The following is a 25,515-nucleotide window of genomic DNA, read 5'->3' as shown; positions in this document are numbered from 1 at the left end:
AGTTTTTTCGTTCGCCATTAGTCAGTGACTGCAGTGCCCCCTATAGTTCGTTGGAGTTGCGAATTGTTTTGTGTGAATTTGTAAGAATATGGGTTTTTAGTAATCTTAAGCTCGAAAGAAGGATTTGATAACATTAGCAGAAGAATTAGGGCTTTCATCTCCGCCTATTTTAAAGATAATTAATTTAACTAACCTTATTTTACTGCAGCATTTAGTTGGAATGGACAGTATGCAAAATATTTTCTCGAATATCTTATCTTCCTCTTTTTCTTCTATCGCTATGAGATAGCTGCGGCACTTTATCAAAGTGGCTTTAGCTCTATTCATCCGGACAATATACGTATTATCGTAGAACGAAATGAAAAATGTTTAACATTTGAACGAAATGAGAATTTTCATTGCCAAAATAGTGCGCCAACTTAACTTATTGCTTACATTATCAGCTGAAGAGTTTCACTAAAAATTTGTTTAGGGTTATAATTTTAGCATTGTACAAGCTAAGAACCCTTGGCGAGATTTCGAATGTCAGTTATAAACCATTTTTATTTTTTATCATGTGTGGATTAAAATGGTAGAAAGATTACAGAATTCGATAAGTTTAAACAAATAATGGAAGATCAATTAAAAAGAAAACTACCACCGTGTATCCGTGAGAATTTTATTGATGATGCATGACAGAATTAAATCATAATTCAGAAATTAGAAATATACGAAGCAGAAAAAAATGAAAATAAACGATTCGGCAGTTTGAGAATAACTCAGCTACAAATGTAAAACAGTTAGCGCTAGTCAAACAAGACAAAGAAGTATCATCTTCCTCTTTTGATAACAAGGGTAAACAAAGGTTTTGTTACATGAAATATTTCTACTGCTCTTATGGCCGCAATGAAAATGTAGTTCCATCAAGAATTGATACATAACGAATTCAACAGCGCGGAAATGACTGCTTACAACTATGAACTACGAAATTTGCATTAATTTCTAACGTTTCGTAATGCTTCTTGAGTTCTCATTTCTTTCTACGTCGGCCAGAATATCCACAAGACTTTAAAAATTAATTTTAAAAGAATAAAACAAAAACGTCATGCATACAAACAAAGATTACTAGGCTTATTAGCGTTTTCTACGCTACGGCGTGCGTTTGTTTTACCTTTTTCATCCGCCATTAGGCGGTGGCTGCAGTGCCCTCTATAGTTTGTTGGAGTTTGCGAATATGTTCATTTGATTTTTTCAACTTTACTAGAACCATATTTAATTCTTCAACGCAAAATTACTCACCAACACGTTTACTAGTATTTTTGTGTCCATCTAAAATTAAATATTTTCATAAAGTATTCTCAATCTGTCACTTCCGACTTATCTCTCACTCGCAACTCCATTAAACTATAGAGGGCGCTGCAGCCACTGTCTAATGGCGGATGAAAAAGGTAAAACAAACAGATGCCGTAACTTATGACTTGCTTTGACGCTTAGTGAATGACAGTAATTTTTCATCGTGTTTGTGGGAAGCTTTCTTTTCTATTCTTCTGAAATTACATTACGTCACAAACTGTCTGAAGCCTGTAATTTACCCCAAAGAAAACACGCGGAATGGAATGTTTTACCTTTTTCTTTAGTATTGTTAATCACAGTAGCGTATTCGAAATCTGGAGTTGCGAATAATTCTTTACTGGTTTAAAATATTTCAAACCTTTATTTTGGTTTTGTTTTCGGCAAGTCGCATTTGAAATTTTTAGCTGTGGTGAATTTTTAGTAAAATATTTTAGACATTTTTTTTTTTTTTTCAATTCTTCCGCACTATCTTTTTAATGACAATTTAAACTGGAAAATCTTAACATTTTAAGCTCCTTTTTAAGAAAACCAAGTAAAACTTCATTGTGCGGCAGTGGACCTACTCAGCAAGCATTGTTGGGTTCTTCTGACAGCCCTTTTTACCCGACTGCGCGTACGCGACGCAAAGGAGGGTAATGTGTTTATCAGTCTATGTATGTATGTCTGTTCTTATGTGGCGTTCTACCTGCTAAACGCCTTATCCAATTTTGGTAATTATTACGTCAATCGATTTGTCTTAACCTTCCGAGTGTCACTAAACACATGACAGTAATTAAAATTCACTATATCAACCACCAGTTGCCATATTTTGTCAGTTTCGGATCGGTACACGTTAAGTGTTGAACACTGTGTCGCACGCTATCTGCGTGTGACAAATGCAGGTAGTTTTTGCTGCCTGAATTTTTTTTGTTTACGAAGTCTACTAATTCTGGTTTCAATGGTTGAGTGGTCTAAACGATTGCTTCTCCCACTTGAGGCGGTGCACAATGTGGCATAGTGGGCAAAAATCCACCGAACTCGCGGGTTTTGAGCTAGGATCTTCATTATGGCTCAAAATGCGGCAAAATTCTTCGACTATTTCGTAGTGGTGCTACAATTTCGAATTTCTTAGCCCCCTAAGCCCCGCAGAGCTCAGAATAGACCCAAGTCGCGATTTTGAAAACTAAAAAGTATGACCATATTTTTCCCCTGATATGTGGCTCAATGCTTAGTATAAATCGAGGAATCGGATGATAAAACACAACTTTTGATCGCTACCGGGTGTTTAGAAATGCTTTTTTCCACCGTATAAGTCATTAAAAACATTATTTTTCAGGTTTTTCCGTTGAAAAAATGGGTTTTAACGATCTTCACACATCACCCCGCGCAAGAACAAATATATATATTTTAATTCCAATTTACAAGATTTCAATCATTTTCCAAAGTTCAAAAGGCAAAAACCTCCCTAAAACACCGAAAAATTGCCCAAAGTCCGAATTTCAGCTCGAGATCCTACCATTGTTCACGGGAACGCATCTGTGCAATAGCGGCAAACAGCTTATTTTATATGTATACATTTATATGTATACATTTTGAGAATGAATCGTCTGCGTTCGAATAAAGACCTTTACATTTAAAATTTCCGAATGCTTTTGATGTTTTTAAGAAAATTTAATATATTAAAGTAACAGTTGAGCAAATGTGATGTAGACGCAAAATTAGTATGTTTGTCTGTTTCCTTGGATTAATCGTAATATTCGAATTGTAACAGATATGTTCACTCTTTTACATAAGTATAGAAAATAGTAAACTCTGTTACATAAATAAGTATTTAAACATATAATGTAAATTAGATTTTTTTTAAATTAGTTTTTGCGTGTAAGACCAACAAAACAACATAAATTTTGATATGAATTCAATAAAACTTTATAATAAAGTTAAAATAACATCTCTTTACTGTTTTTCATACAGAAAGTGAAAGCTAATGGACAGATATTTGTAAATATTTGATTTTTAAATTAAATAGAGCGAAGTAAAATCATATAATCTCATTAACCCTTTCATCCCTACCTTAAATTTAGCTGTATTATAATTTATAAAAGATGTTGTTAGGAACAAAACTGGGCTAAAAGGGTTCATCTGAGCATTAATTGTTTAGTTTAAAACACATTAAAATTTTAACATGTGTTTTTACATTTTAAGTTAGAATTCCAACAAAAACATTTACGTAAAAGAGTGAGCATACCGTTACAATTCAAATATTACGATTATTCCGAGGAAACAGACAAACATACTAATTTTGCGTCTACACATTTGCTCAACTGTTACTTTAATATATTAAATTTTCTTAAAAACATCAAAAACATTCGGAAATTTTAAATGTAAAGGTCTTTATTCGAACGCAGACGATTTATTCTCAAAATATATACATATAAATGTATACATATAAAATAAGCTGTTTGCCGCTATTGCACAGATGCGTTCCCGTGGACAATGGTAGGATCTCGACCTGAAATTCGGACTTAGGGCAATTTTTCGGTGTTTTAGGGAGGTTTTTGCCTTTTGAACTTTGGAAAATGATTGAAAACTTGTAGATTGGAATTAAAATATATATTTGTTCTTGCGCGGGTGATGTGTGAAGACCGTTAAAACCCATTTTTTCAACGGAAAAACCTGAAAAATAATGTTTTTAATGACTTATACGGTGGAAAAAAGCATTTCTGAACACCCGGCAGCGATCAAAAGTTGTGTTTTATCATCCGATTCCTCGATTTATATCAAGCATTGAGCCACATATCAAGGGAAAAATATGGTCATACGTTTTAGTTTTCAAAATCGCGACTTGGATCCATTCTGAGCTCTGCCGGGCTTACGGGATTAAGAAATTCAAAATTGTAGCACCACTACGAAATAGTCGAAGAATTTTGCCGCATTTTGAGCCATAATAGAAGATCCTAGCTCAAAACCCGCGAGTTCGGTGGATTTTTGCCCACTATGCCATAATGTGCGGTGGGTCAAGACACCCTCTCTCCGGATGTACTTTCTCCTCTTTCTGATGTAAATTGTTTCATGTGTTCTTTATATGTATTCTGTACTGTAGTAAAAATATATTATGCGTAACGAAGGTAAGACACTCAGATTGTAGTCCTTATAAAAATAAATCCGTGCAATAAGCACCAAAAGAAAGAGTCTACTAATTCGATTTTCATCTCTAACATATTGCATTTGTTTTTGCCTTGATTCAAGGGATTGAGTTTCGCGACGAGATACTTTCTTGACAGGTTTCTACGTTTGTTTTGGAGACTTCATTTTATACTATGTTGAGAAGAAAAATAACTTTGTCATAATAGTTTGAACCCATCGAAGTAAAATATCCCTATTATTTGTAGCACTGTTTCTTAATTGTTAGATAAACTTTACAGACCGGTGTGATTGATCCTGCGTTAGCTTATTAACTAACGCTTATTTTAGCAGAATAATAATGATGTCAACTTTTTGTCTGAAAATCGCAACTACTGAGTTTATATTTTGCCAAGAGGGAACAAACAGACATTAACAGTGAGACACCAGTAACTTGTGGATCACTGCTCCCAAGATACTTTTATATTAAAGGCGAAGAAATTATGCATTGCATTAAATCTAATTACAACTAGTCCGTTGATTCAAATAATAATAAAATAAGTTTAAAAGCCTTGCACTAACAAAATATGGTAATTGATTGAAATTATGACTTTTATAGCTACATAGTTCACATCAATATTTTCATTTCGTACTTATTATAATCAAATTATTATTATTTTTTTCATCGCAAAACGCTAATTGTAATAATATTTACCTTCCTTTCAAAATTTCAGCATGCCAAGAGAAAAGAAAATTAGATAAGCTATTTTGCAGATTTTCTGAAGCAAATATGAAAGAAGCTGTTGTACTAGTGATAGACAATGGCGACAGTGAATGCATCTTTATCAAATTCTACACCAGAAGATGAAAATTTAAGCCAATTTAATAATCCAGAATCATCTAAATCGTTCTATCTCAGTCACAAAAAAATAAGCAGTAGATGTCAATGCTATGTGTGAAGACCAGGGCTGCCCCAAGGGTGGAGGAGGCGAGCGGCACAATCGCCCCGGGCGCCACGAAATGAGACGCGCCTCATTTCGCCCCCTCATTTCATGTAGCATAGTATTGTTACAAATTCTGTAAATAGTAATTATTGTAGTAACGTAACCTGTAAATAGTTTCCCGTAATGAATATACAACCCCTATACATTCGGCTAACGTATACGATCTCCTATTTCTTTTTTTGTTCATTGATAAAATTTGATAACGGTCTACTATTTTCAAGAAGCGATTGGAATCTTGTGGAATATTTGAGAGATTTCTTTCGATGTTTATAAAAGCGTCCCGCGTGATAAAAAGTTAATTTCGATTGAGAATTCGTACTGAGAGTGTATTAGCTCTGTTTATTGCGAGGCATTTCGCTGTGTTGTTTTCGTATTTGGAAGTAAATACGTGTGTAACCGTTGAGCTTACGGTGTTGAGTGATATTTGTTTAATTGCTGATGATTAATTTAGCAGTTGTTAACGATTTCTTCTGTACATAGTGTAAATAAAGCTCCTGTGTTTTTATCAAGAACTGTGTCGTCCTTTCAAGAAAGTGGGAAGTCGCAGCGGATCCGTTACAGTATTTTCATTGCGTAGAATCCGCGAATTATCTGTTAAAAAAGTGCAAAGTTAACGATGTACGGATTTTACGCTGCCGCGGATTATCTGTGATTTTTTCTCTCAACACCAACGCATTGAACCTCGATATTTACAGTAGGATTCACCGATGGAGACCATAGGCTGGCTGAATGTTGTTTATTTGAAATAGCTTGAATGTTCTTTCGCTGCCTGTTTGTTGCTTTTTTTGCATTGCTTGAATGTTTCTCTCCTCGAATCAGGCAATGTAAAATAAACAACAATACAGTGAAAGAGGAAGCCTTCATTTGCACAAGATTAGACCGTTTGCTCCTTTGTCTTGAATCGTTATTTTTCTAGTAATAAGCGTACTACAATCATGATTTCAAGAGGAAATCTTTATTTTGTTAGACTGTATTTCAGATTAATTTTTATTATAACTTCAAAGTAATGACTTTTTCACTTTTTCACGTTTTTAGTTTAGTTGTTTAATTAGTACGTTAAATGTAAACTGCGGTTTATGCGAAGCTTTTTTTTCTTCAGGCCGATTTTAGGACCTACGGATTATAGGTTGACCTCGGATAATACTAAGGGAAATACGTAGATGCACAGTAATAGACACACAAAAGTGAGGATCATTGCAACGATTCTCAACTTTTTCCTAGTGCGCAAAAATATTCCTATCTCCCAGTCTCCAAAACATTCATTTCTTTTGTATTATTGAAGCAAATACAAATTCTGAGAATATAACTGTTTAGAATCAAACAGAAGACACTTATCCTTTGCTTAGTTATCACCAAATTTTTATAATTTTTCCCCTGCGTGCAGTGACGTAACCAGAAAAAAAGTTTTGGGGGTTTAAAAAAATTTAAAAAGTTTTAGGGGGCATATTGAAAAAAGAAAAGAAAGGAAAAGAAATTTTTGATCTGATAGGAAATTGGGGTCCGGTCAAAATTTTAAAACTTAGTTTTAAAAACGCCATTTTAGACTTTCTTTGCAGATGCTACAGCAAAAAAAGGTATAAGGGTCACGGTAGAAATTTTTTCAAATTGAAGCCTTACAAACGCGATTATAGGCCATGTTTATTGACGTTAGGGTAAAGGATGCAGCTCGAGGACTGTCCCTGATCGATTTTTTTTTTTCAAAAATGGATTGAAATCAATTTCTCCTGCCCCCCTGCAAGTTTTCGAAATTGAAGTTTCAGAAACGCAATTTTAGACAAACTTTGAAGTTTTAAGGGATCTTCTTAAGGGGATCTGAGCCCTTCCCTGCAAAATTTTACAAAATTATAGTCCAAAAAAATTTAAGCAATATTTCATATTCAGAGGCTATTCCACTGAAATGTTTTGTAAGTGTCGTTCAAAAAACTCATTGCTTGTGATAATAAAGAAAGGCGGTATGTAGACCCTTGCCCAAATATTTTCTGAAACTAAAGTCTTAAAATACGGCGATGTTTTGCAATATTAGAGTCAGTAATTTCCCGAAATTAATGCTCCAAAAATGCGATTCAAAGCGAATTTCGATGTTGTTGAGTATTTGGGTGGTTTTCCTCTAAAACTTACAAAAAAATTGATGCAAGAAAATGACATCTCTGTTTTTAACATATATGAAAACTGGTATTAAGATGGTACAGGTAAAACCAAAAGCCCATTGCAAAGAATAATTGGATGAGTCCAGATAGAAATTTAATTTTGATGTAATTTACTTCGATAAAAACATTTTCTATTTATAATCAAGAAATTAGTTATTCGTGTTCGTAGTTTGATCAATGTGAACAACTAATTCAGTTTTAATTGTTTGGTATTTATGTTGTAGGGTGACGTTTTACGAGATATATGTTTGAATTTTTAACATTTTCATTTTTCGAAAAGTTTTTGGAGTATCAATGTATAATAAATATTAAAAACAGTGTTTTAATTTGTATTATCCGTAGCCCTCTGATTTTTTTGTTCATTAAAATTTAAAAAATACAAGTATGACGAGTTTATGCGTATGATGCGCTGATGTTATAACCAACTTGATTTTTCTGTGTGAAGGAGGGAGGGGGGGCGCCAGGAAACTTTCGCCCCGGGCGCCGGCGAAATGGATGGCCCTGGTGAAAACAACATGAAATTTGCCTTGACAAAGATAATAGCTCATACCAAAAGGGAAATAGTCATTCTAATTTTACCAGGTAAATTTAGATTCTCCAAAAGTTTGTCCAATTCAAAAACATATGTCTCACTGTTCCCACTTACTAAGAACACCGAGACAAAATTGCATTTCGAAGAAGATTTTTATTTTTTCGTTTGAGTGAATTCGTAGTTTTGCTAGATCCATTTATACAATACCTATTACAGTGAAAAATATTATATCATTCGGAAAAAACTGATTTATGTGTTCTTATATTAAAAAATGTAAATGAGTTTTCAGATCTCACTGCAACCACTCTTCTCCTATAGAAACCTGGAGAGATCTCATGACACATCCTACCCCTTATACACTGTTAAAAATTCAGGAAACTTTTATGGTAAATATTACTGTAAAATGGAGTGTTCAGTTAAGAAAAAATTTACAGGAAATTGTACCGAAAAAAATAAACGATTGCAGCGCCCATTGATACACCACATGATTTACAGTGTGAAGTATATAACACCGTATTTCCCCTCACTCGGTGTGCCCCAACTCGCATGGTGGGCAGCAAAGCCGACTGCCAATCCGAAAGTCCCGAGATCGAACCTGCTGCTCGCATTTTATGTGTTTTAACTCTCGTTTATTCTAGCATAAAATTTTACAGTATTATAGGATTTTACGGTAAAAGTTACATGTAACATTGATGTCAGTAACTTTTACCGTAAATTTTCAGGATTTTTTTAAAACAGTGTAACTTGCAAGAACTTCTTTATAGACTACATTTCACACATCATATAATGAAACCTAAAAAGAGCTTAACAAAAAATGTAAACTTTCGTATTTTTTTATTTAAAAAAAAATGATAAATTTGACCTCATATTGCTCCTTGAAACCTCCTGATTTCACCATAGACTTCACATAATACTCCAGGTCTTCAAGTTTTACAATATGCTGTCGCTCCGCACCCAGCGGAGCATCGTAGCATTGAATTTCCAAAATCGTTAAAGGCGCTTTGCAATGGCCATTCGATGTATGACCTAAAAGTAGAACAAATCACAGTTAATGATTCGTGTGATGAAAGTCTTACGTAGTAGTTGTATATTTTAGCTATCATTGATTCTCGCATCCGAAGGCAACATGCAAGTGAAATAATGGTTGTACAAGAAAAGGAAGTTAAAATTTAAAATTTAGCCCTCCTAAGTTTTCTCATTTGACTACATATTTTCTGGATTCGCATCTTTTTATCGCTGGATGGTGTTCTGTCGGCGATTTTTTTTTTTTTTTTTTTTTTTTTTTTTTTTTTTTTTTTTTTGCGTGACTTTTGTCTCTGTTGTATTTTATCAGTTCCATGTATTGACACAAATTAAAACTTTAAAATATGAAGTTAGGCGCATAAGTAACGCAGTCCTCTTTCATTTTATGAGCAGAATGGCTCATCGGATAGAAGATAGATAGAATATTTAAAATCGAAAAATCATTTCATTATGTGTGAATGCACAAATGCATAATATACAGGGTGTTTCGTTTTAACCTGCAAGACCTCTATTTTCGTTACCGTTAGTCCTAGATGTACACTTCCAATTGCAAAAATGTTCAAAATCAGATGCAAGGTAAAGATATTAAAAGTTTGAAGCAAAAATAAAAATGCGTCAAAAATACAAATGTAACTTTTTATACGGACCCTAGGTCCCCTAACTTATATTCAGGGAAATAATCTCCATTGAAAAATAATTCCAACACAAAACGTTTGACATTAGTACGACCAATATTCACCGAGATATGAAACGCAGTGTTTTGTGACTTATACCACTTTACACTCGCCGTCAATAACACCTTTTGGGGGGGAAATACAGCACTCAACAAATGTTAAAAATTATCTGTGGACACAGAGTGGTTTTTAAAATTATTTGATGTTTTGTAGTGTGTTTTTGCGGATCATAGCATAACATTTACATTTCTTTTTGAATAACAATGAAAAATATAAATACCTGCATTTTGATTTTTTACTTCGACAACCTGTCATTCTTCTAAAAAGGCAATAAGTTCCAATCTCATCTTTTATATGATCCCTAAAAACTTTGAACTCGAATATCTCCCTGACTTTTGGTTGCACAAGTGCCAAATTTTTTTGGTTAGTAATATCTTTCAGTGGAGATTATTTCCCTAAACATAAGTTAGGGAACCTAGGGACCGTATAAAAAGTTAAATTTTGTATTTTTGACTCGTTTTTATTTTTGATTCAAACTTTCAATATCTTAACTTTGCATCTGATTTTGAACATTTTTGCAATTGGAAGTATGCATCTAGGACTAACGGTTGCGAAAGTAGAGGTCTTTGCAGTTTAAAACGGATCGTATATTAATTGCGCAAAAAACAATGAGGCGCTTTTATCCTGACATTTCCACGGGCAACGTAAATGTGGTAAAATTTGCTCATAACGCAATTTCCATGTGCATCAGTTTTTTTTTTTTTTTTTTTGGTTAATCTAAAACCTTGTTCCGCTATTTCATTACCAAAATGTCACATACATTTTCTTTAGCGTTAGATTGGGGGTTATCTACAAATGGTGTCATGCTTTGAAGAGGGAGGGGGTTCGTGAAATTGTGACATTTTGTGACAAGGGGGAGGGAAGGGGTAACAAAAACCGTGACTTCACACATTTTTGATAATAATATGTTTACGGGTGACAAAACGATAAATGAATTTTTTGCGTCCCCATTGAAAAGTTTTCTGTTTAGTTTAATATTTATTACCAGCGGTGCCCTCACGGCTTTGCTCGTACTAGAAAATTAAAAGGTCATTTGGTTCGCCTGTAATTTTACAGTTAACGTCTACTATGAGTTGAGACTTTTTTTTTCTCTCAAGATCTCTTCATACTTTTTGGTAGAAATGAAAACTTAACTATACAACTACCAGCTGATCAGTTATTATTATAACTGTATTTTTTAGAAAAAAAAATGTCAAAGAAATCAAAAACATGGTTGCATGTGCTGATTAACGTTGTATGCTAGTTATTGAACTCGGCGCATCATTTCTGGCTTCAAATTTTTTAATATACAGTATCTCTAAGTTGTCGTCAAATGATCTCCCATTTATGACGCCACTTCCATTCCATTACTTCCGTGTTGCCACCAATGTAAGTCGAAATTTTACCCTTATCGGGCCAAAAGTAGTAAAACTTAATGATTTGTGAACTTCAAAAACGTTTTTTTTTTTTTGTTTTTCGATTTAAAATTCGTTAGAACAATTCGGTTATAAGTAATATGACACTTAATATAATTACATTCAATCAGTGGTTGGAAGTAGCGCGCTACAAATAGCGAAGCTACTGTAGCAGCTACATTTTTTAGTAGTTTGTAGTGTAGCACATTATTCTTTTAAAAAAAATAGTGTAGTGAGTAGTTCGATACAAAAAATAATAGTTTATAGCGATTTCTGGAAACTAGTTTTTAATAAACTTTGGAAAAAAAAAGAAGAAGAATCAAAGTTCAAACGAATCTGACTGGCGCAAATTTTACACAAGTACATCAGCTGATGCAATGAGAAATAAGACATAAAAATGGGGGTTGGGCTTATGCATATAATTTTGACGCCATACGTTATATCTGTTTGACGCCATAAATTTGTTTGTCATCGTAATTTTCATGTTTCACTAATATTTGTATTGAATAAAGCTTGACTTTAAACGGAAATTTACTTTGAACGTAACGAAGGTGGTACATAAAGAAGGATAATTGTATTTTATAATAAAACTTGCGTTGAAACATTATTTTTTATTTTTGGCACTAAGTTTGAGGCTTCAAAAACAAAAGTGGAAAAATTTCATTCTTTTCTATGGAGCAAAGTGAAAAATAAAATATTTTTCTATTGAACTATTTTCTATTAGATTATAAAACATATTTTTAATCAAAAGCATCGGAAAATAAAAAGTTGAATGAATGAATAAATAAGTGAATTACTAAATGAATGAGTGTAAATGAATCAATTATTAAATGAAAATGTAAGTGCTTTATATTAAATGATTGAATGAGTAAATGAAACAAATTTTTTCACTTTACCTCATCCACTTTGCCCCGTGTGTACTTCACTGATTGTACAATTTATTTAAAATACAAATAAGCTTAATATTAACTAAATTATTACTGCATTGAATATAAGGAGGTCTCAATAAATATTTAAAATGTTTATAACAAGAACTTTATTATTTTATATTAACAAAAATAATTTTTAAATTACAACAAAATATTGCAATATGAGTATCGATTTTTTAAAATAGCCAGTATTACCAAATGCTTTTAATCTTCGGCGGTATTTTTTTTCTGACTGAAATAGACTACATATGGTACCATATAGTTAAAATAATACCAGATAAGTGGGGCTAAAAGTAGAGTACATATCTCACCATTTCACTTCGCCTTATGTTCCCCTACTGTGCGTGATGATTTTCACTTAGAATATTACATTTATTAACAACAAAAAAAAAGTTTCATGTAATTAGAGCTGCGAGATCAAATAGTTCAGAAATAATAAATGAACTCGAAAAAAAAGTCATTACGAATATGGCGCGATAAGTTTCCTATGTAGTGAAAAGGTTTAACTCATCGCATGGTAAATTACACGAATCGATGGGGGCGGGGGGGGGGGGAGTGCAGTTTAATCGATTGCTGGAAAAAGCCTTACCATTTGCGAGATTTTTCTTCATATTGTTATTCATCTCGGTACCCATGACGACATGCAACCTAGAAAAGAAGAACTTATTATAATATCAAGTTAAAGCAGAAGCTATTTGCCAATTGAGCACCTGCAATTTATATTTTATTTTAACATCTCTGAGCAAATATGATAGTTTTGCAGATCTTTCAGAATATGCACAGTAGCGTTGGAAACCAAATATAGCAGAAATAGTATTTTAGTTAAATTGAAATACATCGAATTTTTTTCCCTATTCGTAAAATCTATCCTCATTTTGGGTACAGAAAAAGATAAATTGAATTTGATTAACAATTTAAATACACTATTAACTACACTCAATATTAAAAAAACAGGGAAGAGTTTATGGCAGTAAAAACATTTATTCCGATATGGTAGTTTATTTGCTAAGAAATTCCATTTTTTGACATTTTTCATTGCGATAATTGTCGTATATCAAAAGAATATTTTCGCGGAATTTCGCCACTAAGTTTGTTACTTCTTAGATGTTTTGAACAAAGATCTTAACTTCGGTGTAAAAAAATTTTATTTCATTCTTTTTTTTTCCTTCTAAAAATTGGGTTTGAATAAGAAAACACATTAGTTTCCGTTCAAATTTTGGAGTATTTCGGTAGCTTTAGAAAGTATTGGAGATATTTAAGTCCATGAAACAAAACAATGAATTTTTTAATGTACAGTTTAAAAATATTGCAATACATTTACTTAAAAGTGTAATAGAAGATGTAACGTAAAATCAAAGTTTCACCTAAAAAGTAACTGAAAATCAGCAAAATTTTTATTATCACTCGACATTTTATCTCAACTGTTCTAAAATTCAAGCTTTATACTCCATTTTTATTAAAAACGTGAGTATTTCAATAAAATTTTAAGCATTAAGAGAAAAAAATATCCCGGAAGTATGGACATACTACATTTATACTATGTAATGTTGAATTTAACCAATTACTCTTGTGGCAACTATGAGAAATGTAACTAATTGCTTTTGTACCGATTTACAAAAGTAACTAATTACTTTTTCCGTCAACGGATTGAAGTACATATCTTATTTTAATCATTTTAATTAATTACTTTTTATGGTAAGTAAATGATCTATTGTGATTAGGTAAATATTTGAAATGATAATTGCACACATATGAAATAACTTTAGTTTACACTAAGGAAAAAAACAACAAATTCATCAAATACATTCAATATTTATTGAGAATAGCTACTTGGATTTTTGTTCTTTTCTTCTCATTTGTTACTCTTCAAATTTTTCGATTTCTCAAATACTATGAGAAATGATAAGTTCTCTTGGTTGAGAATCAAGTCATTTTCGTTTTTTTAAACTACTTTTTCAATCAAAAACAATAAGTAATTTAATTGTTAATATTGCATATGACCTTCATTGAAAAATTAACTTGGTGAATGAACGTGCTACCTAGCAAAAGGGTGAAAATGAAGAAATCAGAGCTTCAAGTTTTTGACTGTTCCTATTCGTTTTCTGATTTTCTGCTGCTGCTTTTTTTTTTTTTTTTTTTTTTTTTGCAAATTTTGATATTTTCTTAGTGTTTTGATTTGAGAATAAATGATTCGTTCCAGCTCAAATCTCTCAGTTCGGACAAAACTTTTCACGTCAATAAGAACTTTTATTTGCAGAGCAAGCCAAAAAAGAAAGCCCCATACACGGAGCAGCGCCATTCTGCGTAAGAGTAGGCATTTTGTTTACATATAAACCTTATTAATAACTTATTAATTTGTCTATAGATAAAAGTGAAAGAAAGTTTTTTTTTTCTATAAATTGTCCCACACGTAGTGGTGGAATCATCTAGCAGGTTGTAACGATCATTGGAAATAGAGACAAATACGTTGACAAAGGGTCACGGACCAGTTGGCATAAAACATCTTCAAAAGTAAATAAAACTTACTTCGTTATGTCGCAAGATTCTTAAGGCTGTGCGTGTGTGTGTGTTTCTCACCCCAACTCCCTCCCCATTCAAAACAAATAGTGTTGAAAATCGGAATAATAAGCAGTAGTTGTTTGAAGCGAAGATTCACTCGCTCTAAAAAAAGAACCATGATCAAATTTTCCTACTTTTTCATATGTAATGAACTAGAACCAATGCAATCTGGTAATCAAATAGGTAATGCTGTTACCTTCCAGTTACGAGTTAAAGTATTATGATTTTAGTTTATTTCTCTGAATTTATAAGCCATATGAGTGAGCATGATGAAAAGAATGCATGAGAAAAAAAATTAAATATTTAATAAAAACATGACATTTTTTGAAGATTTAATTAATACTAATACCAATACATATTGATCACTAACAAATACATGTTGTCCTTTAAATGCTACTGAAGACTTTAAAAACATTAGTTTCAAGTGTGACAGTAGGACAGTTGAAAAATGAAACTTTTTACAAAAAAAAAAAAAAAACTGTTATTGCGTAACACGATTGTAATGACTTCCCTATTTCGTGACTATGTTATTAGTAGACAGCGATTCACGGGATACATTGCTTCATATGCCTTTCTTTAAAGTTCATTATTATGGTTATAATTTTTTGCTTTTATCTTTTTTTTTCTTTTTTGTTCGGAAATGATATTTTTTTTTTTTTTTTTTTTTGCAATTTAAAGATTGCCTCCTATAATTTTAGCAGTTATTATTTTATGAATCGACTTCGAACGAATAGATGCGGTAATTATAATTGAGAAGTCTTAAAATCATATATAACTTAAGAATTTTTTTAGGCAAAATATTTAAATGAATTTATTTAATAAATGTTTTCATATTCATTTTGTCTCCTTTAAAATAAATACTCCTTTAATATTGTGACTTTTTAACAGAATCATTAATTTAAAAGTTATTGCTCACGTTTCTTAGCGCATAGATTTTTTTTTCGCTTTTAATACTTGATATTGCTTCATGTGTCATGATAAAGCTTTTAAATTTGTTAGTGATGTTGTTGTATGTTCCTTATTACGAATAAAAAATCTGAAAAGATTAATCAAAATGAATCCGAACTTAAAACTTTTAGAAACACCGAGACATTAAGACTCGATGCAACTCTTGATTGAAAAGTCTTAAATTCGTCAGAAACAAATATAAATCTTTAAAATTATAATTTGTCTAAAAATAAAACGAAGGTAGTAATTGTTCCGCTTTCAAAGCAACACGCATCCTCTTTTAATGTTCCACTTGACGCTAACCATCTTGTCTGAAAATAAATGAACAAGATGCTGTTATACAAGACGCAAACCATCTTGTCTGAAAGTGAATAAACAATAATCTGTTAACTTGAAATGCTGAATTAGCAACGCCCTTGATAGCAAAGAAGATCATTTCTTGTATCAAGACAGTGCTAATGATAAAAAAGAGGAAGTAAGAAAAATAATGACAGAGAAGAGTCACACGACAGTAACAATAAGCTTCTCATTCTAAAAATGAGACATCTACATTTTTTTTTTAAACCATTCCTCAAAGTTTAGGTCTTTTTTCAGAAAAATATGTTTTAAACATTTTCAGTGTGTTTATACATCATAGAAGTGTATGTATCCTGGAAAGTACGGTAGTTTCAAAAAAATAATAATAAATAAATAAAAATATTTTTTATGTTACGACTGGAGTTTCTCATATTTTATCATTTGTACAGTAATCACCTTATAATTAAAGATTAACATTGGCAAAATAATAAAATTTATTGATCATAAGATTATCATTGCTTTAACAGTTTGAAATTCATCAAATTTCTGGTCAGAAATATTAATCTCAAATTTAGCACCGATATTTTTTATAGTTTTATTTCCTAATAAACCAACTGAAAGTTATTAACTTGAATTAGAATTTACTTGATTAATTTCCTCCCTTTATAGGTGTTTTCCCCATTAACTTCACTAGTTCAAAAAAGGGTTATCCTAAAAATATAAATTTGTATCAAAACACTTGAAGCTTTTTGCCATTCATTTATTTATTATTGTCACTAATATACTGTTAATATTTTGCATGGTTCTATTTTTTTACGCTAAAGAAACGGTTTGGCATCCGGGCAATGCCGATTTGGTAACGGCATCCAAAATACGTGTCCGCATTTTCCTATGTGAATGAGCAATAAATGAAATCTTCTGTTCCAAATTATTATTGTATATTGCTTCCGTATTTTAAACTTAGGTAATTAACAAAAAAAAAAGCAGCATTTTAAGGCACGAGAACGAAATTGATGGTGATAAACGCATGAGCAATATTCCTGTCATTTGTAATCACAACTGTAATGTTCAGCTTTTCTTTCATCTTTTTTCGCATTTTATTTATTCTATGCATTTTAAAAAGACTCCTTAGTAAACGAATGATGAGGACATACATAAATCAAGATGACGCATTGCGTTTCGACAAACAGCCGACACTATTGTAAAAATGTATTATGCTGTAAGACACTAGCAATGAACTTGCTGGAATCTTTCAACATTTCAATTTCATAACTTTTACATTTTCTCCTACTCCTCCGCGAAAATGAGATACACTGATATATTCAAGTTTGACAATAGTTCTTCATCCTTGAAATTACACTCTCTTCGTCTTCCTACAAAGACGACAGATGACCTTAAAAAGCTTGCTCGTTTTGAAAGAGCCTTGAAAAAGCTGGGACTTTTCAAGAAGCAGCGCCGTGTTGTGTTTCCAATTTTTCTCTTGGATCAAAATCGTTTCTTTTGGAACTGTTGTAAAGTTTTGAGAATTTAATTTTCTTTCTTTTTATGGATATTTGTGTTTGTGTGTGTGTTTTCATGCAAACAATTTTTTTTAATCATACGGTGTTGACCGGTAGCGTCCGATAATGTCCTCGGACAACCAAATGTAACTTACAAGATATTATACAGTGAAACCTGTGTAAGTTGACCACTTGCGGTTCAGTACTTTGGTGGTCAACTTAGACAGGTGGTCAACTTATAGAGGGTAGTAACGAAAACTGTTTTTTTTTTTTTTTTTCATTTCTTGCCACATACATTCATTTTTTAACTGATTGGAATACTTTAAACTCACTTTCATTGTTTAACATTACCTTAAAACAATAAGTTAAATTTTTTTAAAAACATTTTTAGAGATTATTTACCAGAATGACGCGTAAATTATCCTACAAATTTAAAATGCCTGTAAAACTATCGATGAAAAAAAAATGTCTCATTGCTCATGAAAAACTACTTACTCGACATTAACAATTCCTAAAAATTCATAAGTCAAAAGTAAAATTCTTCATTTGATTTTTTTTTTTTTTTTTTTTTTTTTTTGTACATTTGTAACAACGGTAATCTACTTTTCAACAAAATAACTCTTTAATGAAGTTTGGTGCATTTTCTGGGATTTAACATAGGCCCAATGTTTTTAGATAGAAATATAAATATTCATTGTTTTTTTTTTTTTTTTAATGTTTGGTTGCTTATTTGGTGCATAACTGATTAAACTTTCAGTACAATCTAATGCTTTTGCCAAGTGTTCAACTTACAAAGGTTTTTTTGCAATACTCCAAACCAAAGCTGCTATATATTAGTGGTCAAGATAGACGGGTGGTCAAGATAGAGAGGTGGTCAAGTTACAGAAGTTTTCCTTCATTATATAAGATAGGACTAATACCGCTCCTGACAAAAGCGGTCAACTTAGACAGGTGGTTAACTTACAAAGGTGGTCAACTTTACAGGCTTTACTGTACTTTCAAATAGTGGTTATTGATAATTTCCCGTTTATATAAATTTACAGTTAAACATTGTCTTAAAAACATTAAAATATTATAATAACAACCGCGCAAAGCTCCTATTAAGTTTATTATGTGATAAAAAAGTTATTTATATTTTTATTATGCACTTCTCAAAAAACAAAAATGCCGGTCACACACACTATTTCTTGCAAAAAAAAAAACTGTCAACGATATGATACATCGAGTGCTTGACAATTATTCATTTTCGGAGCTTGTAAAAATATTGTTCCATCTGAAGACGACATTTTCGTTCAACAAAAACAACCACACTAACATCTCTGTCTTTTGAATAATTCGTAACTTCGAAATATTTTATTGTTTGTTGATCAGCTCAAAAGGCTTTAACTTGTTTGTACCGAGAAAATAAGTCGGTACTTGATGGTATGAATATAATATACGTATGTATGAAGCTGAGATTTTCTGAGAACAACAATAATTCTATGGGGAAAAAATTAATGCTTTTTGTGCTCCAAGAGAATTATATCCAACACGAATGTTTACGGGGTGAACTTAGTTGCGTCAGAATGACGGAAAAATAAGGTGTTAACACCTAAAATGGAGGATTATCAAACTCAAGGTGCTCTTTGTAATCAGGTCAGACTATTTACTAGTTTAACAAAAAAGCATTTGGTAGTTCAGTACAAACGAGCTGATGTGTGCATCACATGATTTCCTTTTACTCCAATTTAATGCCATTTCCCCATTACTGGCAATTTTAATGTGATTCAATAATTTACTCTCCAAATATCACCAACAGTGGCCAAATTGAAACAGATTTTCAAAAAATATCGACAAATTTGTCGCCAAGTTGGCAACAAAACTTGGCGATCAAAAGACTGGCGATATATCGCCAAGTGTATCGCCAAATTATAACACCACTTGAGTTTTCATCGAAATTAACAATGAATTCCTCCCATAAAGGGGCAAAAGACCAGTTTAGAAACACCCGAATGCAACCAAAAGAGGGGGGTAACAACTAGACCCCACTAAGAGTCTATGTACCAAATTTCAACTTTCTAGGACTTACCGTTCTTGTTATGCTACATACATACGCACATACATACATACTTACGTACATACAGACGTCACGAGAAAATTCGTTGTAATTAACTCGGGAATCGTCATTATGGATATTTCGCGTGTCTATACGTTCTTAGGCACTTTTCCACGTGTGCTCGAGTCGGGAAAAAAAAAAAAAAAAAACTCAATATTCATTCGGAGGTGAGTAAAATGAAAATTAAGGTCGATTTTTGAGTGAAATTTTTTTCGCGAATACAGTACTTCCTTTTTTGCAAAAGGAAGTAAAAAAAAAGCAATACATCAAAGAATTGTTTTGTATCACTAAACTGCCATAACGTACTTTATTAATATTCGTACCATATTTCTTCAATATTTCATTAGTTAAATCCATATAAAGTAAATAAATTAGAAAGTTGCAATGATTTTCGTTTTCTAAAAATTCTTATAGGTTTTAATTTTATACCGTTAGGTTTTTAATTTTTGCGAAGTACCATTTGTAAATACTAGAAAAGGTTTTAAATTTTTACTGCAATCGGACCCCAATTTAACGTATTCATCGGGACCAAAACTTTTATGCGTTAAATCGAGATTTTTCGTAATATCGGAGAGCGAAATAAGAAATTTAAAAAATATGCCCTTACCTTATCTAAAAACCTTGATAAACAACTGCTCAAAAATATCTGTAGTTAGAAATCGTACTTTTTATTTAGCATTCCGCGACTTATTACACACTTTGTTAATTATACATTTTAAAGTACTGTGTGCAATAGATGTTTGACAATTTCCTTGATACATGACTTGAAAAAGTTCTCAATCGACTTTATGGAGATAAAAATATTGTGTCATTTACAGTCTGAGCCTGCTGCATGAGATATGTTTTTAGTTTCTAGGCCATGTACAGCATTACAAAAAATAACAATTTTGATGGAAGTTTCAATATCGCTTTCTGCGTCAGAATCGCTATTCATTGGTTCAGACAAATCAACTGTTTCACTCACTCTTCCAAGAAAAGTCTTATTCTGTTTCTGATAGGATTTATATAGTACTAGTGGTACCCGCACGGCTTCGCCCGTAATAGAAAAATTAAAAGGTCTTTTGGTTCGCCTGTATATTTACAAATGTATGGTGAATTTTCTCACCAATTGGCTTGTACCCATGTTACAGTTCCACGTTATGATAATTTCGTAAATTACTCGTCCATTTTATAATATTTTTGTTCTTAAAATTGGAATAGAAAAAGAACCATATCGAATTTTTGAAAAATCGCATCGAGGTGCACACCCCCATGCTACAAACTAACTTCGTGCCAAATTTCATGAAAATCGGCCGAACGGTCTAGGCGCTATGCGCGTCACAGACATCCTACAGACATCCTCCGGACAGAGAGACTTCCAGCTTTATTATTAGTAAAGATTAGAAAAACGATCCAATACTTTCTAACTCAAATAAACAAAAAAAAAAAAAAATCCAGCTGTTAAAATAATTTGTTAATTTGGGGTTTACTATTTGGTGAATTGGGTTTTTGCCTTTATTTTAGTTGGGGAAAAGGGAAAAGTCGTTAAATGAGGGTTCAAAAAATCGAGGTCCGACTGTATTATAATCACGGAATATGGTAGTAACGGAGTAGAATAAAGGGGAAAATAAAAGTTATATATATATATATATATATATATATATATATATATATATATATATATATATATATATATATATATATATATATATATATATATATATATATATATATATATATATATATATATATATATACAGTAAAACCTGTAAAGTTGACCACCTTTGTAAGTTGACCACCTGTCTATGTTGACCGCTTTTGTCAGGAACGGAATTAGTCCTATCTTATATAATGAAGGAAAACCTCTGTAACTTGACCACCTCTCTATCTTGACCACCTGTCTATCTTGACCACTAATGAACACCAAGTTTGGATTGGAGTACTGTAAAAAACCCTTTGTAAGTTGACCACTTGGTTTATTTTTTAAAATTTTATTTAGCAAATTATTTTTTTTTTATTATTATTATTTTTTTTTAAGCTTTCCAAGAATATTTCTGATGCCAGACCAGCATTTTACCAACTAAATGAAACAGCAGCATAACTAAACCTCCTTTTGAGTTTAACCACATGGGAAAACTACTAAGAACCCTTTTATTCTCCAAACTGGTTTTTCTTCTGTTGTTAAGTGAAAAATTTGTAATTTTTGATTAGCTATAAATTTTTAGGAACTATTAATATAAAATGAGTAACTTTTCATAAATAATAAGGCTTTTTTTTTTCTTTGATCAATTTACTGAAATTTTAAATTTGCACGACACATTATATGTCATTCTGGGAAAATAATCTCTAAAAATATTTGAATAATATCTTAAATTCTTGTTTCAAAGTAATGCTAAACAATGAAAGTGAGTTAAACAGAAAGAGTAGGTGTCAATTGCAAGAATTACAAAAGGTGTCATGGTGCAAGAATTCCAAAAAAAAATAAAATAAAAATCATTACCCCCTTTATAAGTTGACCACCTGTCTAAGTTGACCACCAAAATACTGCACCGCAAGTGGTCAACTTACACAGGTTTCACTGTATATAAAAACTATCGTGTGTAGTTAATGTTGTTATCTAACTCATAAAAAGGAACAAAAGAATAATACATGGGTCCCATCTAGGGGGTACGGGGGAGGGGGTATGGTGCAGACTGCGCTATTGAAGTATTTTGGGGATGTTTTTTATAATATTTTTCTCCTTTTGGAGGGCTATCGCTCCTGCGGGGTCTTTGCAGTATTTGAGAGTGGTGTGGCATTGCTCTTGGGGGGATGGGCACCCCTGAATAACGTATAATAATAGTAATGAAATTCAAGATACAACTGAATAAAAAAAAACAAATGAATTTATAAAAAATATTCAGAAAAAATTTAAAACACTTACCTTATTTCAATGATGAAGAGAATTAATTTGCTGCATAAGTTCTATGAGAATTTCATTGAACGTAAATCAGAAATTTTATTCACAAATGAAGATGAAATGTCATTCTAGGAGCTATCCCTCACATGTTCGCATGAATCACTGAATCTGCGTATTCGAAGCGTACAGAACGGAAGTCATCCGAAACAATCGCAGGATAAAACAAATGATGAAACAACAATCAAAACACGTATCCAATAATGAAAAATGCCGTCACACTGAACTTGAACAAAATAGGAACATTGGTAGAACACCAATTTCACACAGCGGCAGAAGAAGAAAAAACTATAAACTTACATAAGTAAACCAGGTCAATGTGTGTTGGTGGGATACGGTAAACAAGTATTGATGAGTATTTAGAATTTCAGTAGCGTAGACACTATTTACTCTTTCTGAATCTGGTTTGTTGTGGGTTGGTTCGAAAAGAGCAGCGCATGCGCAGTTCTATGGCTGGGCACGTGGTTTTTCCGACTCGGCCACGAAGTACCGGTGGAGAAAATGAGTTGATTTCCATGCAAGTCGGTAGAATTTGCTTCACTGACCACGTCCACGGTTCGGGAGCGTATAAAAACGTAACGATTGAATGCACGCATAAGAATAATTGCCACTTGCGGAACTGAAGGAGCTTCGTGGAGCTGTTAGATTTAATTTTTTAGTTAGTACCGTTTGAAGAAAACGACACGCCCAAGAACAGAGGCGGCGATTGGTTCTGAAAGGTGGGGGAGGGGGGGGGGTAAAAACAAGCGACAACTAAAAGCTATAGAGCTTTTAGCGGCACCAGAAAAAAAAAATGGAAAAAAAAGAAGAAGAAAAGGGGAGAGAGAGAAATATAAAAATTTTTGCTAGGGCTGGTTTTGAGAGCAAATGGGTGGTAATTGATGTAAATCTAGCAACTTAACTCACGTTTTAATTAAGATTTTGATGGATTTTGTGCACAATAACTTTCCCCGAAGAAAACACTTAGACATGAATTAGACTTACATTATTTACCCCAAAGAATTTTCAGATGTCACAAATAGTAATAATTTCATTGAACGAGTATGGCTTGCTTTTAAGTAAAACAATTGATTTACTAATATCTCAACAATTGAATACAAAAACAAAAAGTTACTGCTTGTGCTGAATAATGTTTCGTAAACAGATATGCAAAGTAAAATAAATAGTTATGTTCTGAAAATTTTGACATTTCTGCTTTTTTTAAAATAATTTCTAGTTTTGGTTTCGAAATTGGAAAATAAAATAAATAAATGAACTATAAAAAGTGAGGGGACGGTTACCCCCCTCCCCTGAATCGCAACCACTGCCCACGCAGCTTCTCCTTTCAGGGCTTAATTTCTACTCAAAGAAGTGTGAGAGCTTTATTGTCCTCAGATCGGATTTTAATGTGTAGATAGCCTAACCCCGTCAAACATTACGATGAAAAGAAAAAAAAAAATCACATAAAATTGAAAAGAAGTACAGCTGATGCTGAGCTCTCGTGAGGTTCCCTGCAAATGAAGCCCTGTCTCTACTAATAATACATTCATGAATCATACAAACCAGAGAAATGTAAATGCAGCCAAAATCATTTCGTTGGTACTCTTTATAATTTAAGAAAACATTAGTATAATACTAACTAGCTGCGTTGCCCGGCTTTGTCCGGTCTACCATGAAAATAAAAAATGCCTCATGTGTCACAACAATCAGGCTTAAATAAAAGAAAAATAACATCATGCAAAATTTCCCTTCCAAACAATGATGCCAGTATTAAAATACTTTTAAGAAATTAAAATGGAAAAGATGGATTTAAAAAGCGTAACTATGGAAACGCACACATACAAAATAAGTTTAAGAAATAAAAGTGTGAAAGATACAATTCGGAACTCCAGCGCTCGAATACGCTACCTTGCGGTGATTTACAAAACTGCAAATGAAACTTAAACATTGCCACGTTGCGTTCCACGTTTGTCAGTTGACGTAAACACAAGCAGTTTGTTCTGAGTATTTATTAACGCAATCGATGTGTCTTAGTTTGCTTTCAGCTACAGAAATTAATTCGTCCCTTAGTAGTATTCTCGAGCTTCTCAAAATAATGTTAGTTTTCATTATTTCCTTAATAATTGGTGAAAGCGAAAATTCTGGATTAACAAACTTGGATAACGTTATACAAGGTAAAAAAATTTATTGTTTTGTATGAATTTGTAAGAATATGGGGTTTTTTTTAATCTGAAATTAATTAAACTTACCATATTTTACAGCAGCATTTAGTTGGAATGGACAGTATGCAAAATATTTTCTTGAATATATTATCGTAGAACAAAATGAATAACCGAGAAAGAATTTACTTTATTCTTTTTATTCTCAGCTGAAAGGTTTCGCCAAATTTGTTTAGGGTTATAGTATTAGTATAGTGCGAGCAAAGTAGCCTTGGCGAGATTTCGCGTTTTTAGTTAAACCATTTTTAATTTTTATCATGAGTGGAATAAAATGGTAGTAAGATTACAGAATTCGATAAGTGAAAGGAAATAATGGTCAATCAACTGAAAAGAAAACTACCACCATATATCCGTGAGAATTTTGTTGATGATTTGCATAACATGACACAATTAAATCGTAACTCAGAAATTAGAAAAATCGAAACAGAAAATTTTTAAATGAACCGATTCGGGAATTCGAGAGAAATAACTCAGCTACAAATGGAAAAAAAAAGCGCTAGCCAAGCAAGGCAAAAAAGTATCATCTTCTTTCGATAACAATTTGTAATGTCACATTGAATTTTCTAGCATTAATTGTTATTCTTGTCAGGCCACAATTATTATTTAGTTTTATTAAGAATTGATAAATATCGAATTCAACATCGTGGAAATAGCTGCTTAGAACTACGAATTACGTAGTTTGCATTAATCTTTGACGTTTAGTAATGCTTCTTGAATTCTCATTTCTTTCTACGTGGGCCAGAATATCCACAAGACTTTGAAAATTAATTTAAAAAGAATAAAGCGAAAA

The 25,515-nt window shown here is 32.2% G+C and overlaps 1 protein-coding gene across 2 annotated transcripts in view; it reads right to left on the bottom strand.

The window, feature by feature from the left end:
• Window positions 1-22,994, bottom strand: part of LOC129216036 (receptor-type tyrosine-protein phosphatase mu-like) — a 79,216-nt gene extending 56,222 nt beyond the window's left edge. Inside the window, exons 1-3 of one of the 2 annotated variants that reach the window (XM_054850182.1) lie at window positions 22,495-22,994; window positions 12,784-12,842; window positions 8,977-9,140 (exon numbers count right to left, since the gene is read on the bottom strand). In XM_054850182.1, coding sequence (XP_054706157.1) covers window positions 8,977-9,140; window positions 12,784-12,829 — 210 coding nt within the window. In that variant the 5' untranslated portion in view covers window positions 12,830-12,842; window positions 22,495-22,994. The remainder of the gene's footprint in view (window positions 1-8,976; window positions 9,141-12,783; window positions 12,843-22,494) is intronic. The other variant, XM_054850181.1, reaches the window with a different exon arrangement.
• Window positions 22,995-25,515: the final 2,521 nt, after the last annotated feature.

Source organism: Uloborus diversus, chromosome 2 (genome assembly GCF_026930045.1).
Source record: "Uloborus diversus isolate 005 chromosome 2, Udiv.v.3.1, whole genome shotgun sequence".
Lineage (NCBI taxonomy): Eukaryota > Metazoa > Arthropoda > Arachnida > Araneae > Uloboridae > Uloborus > Uloborus diversus.
The sequence above is the reverse complement of the archived record's forward strand: the minus strand, read 5'-3'. Positions and strand labels throughout refer to the sequence as shown.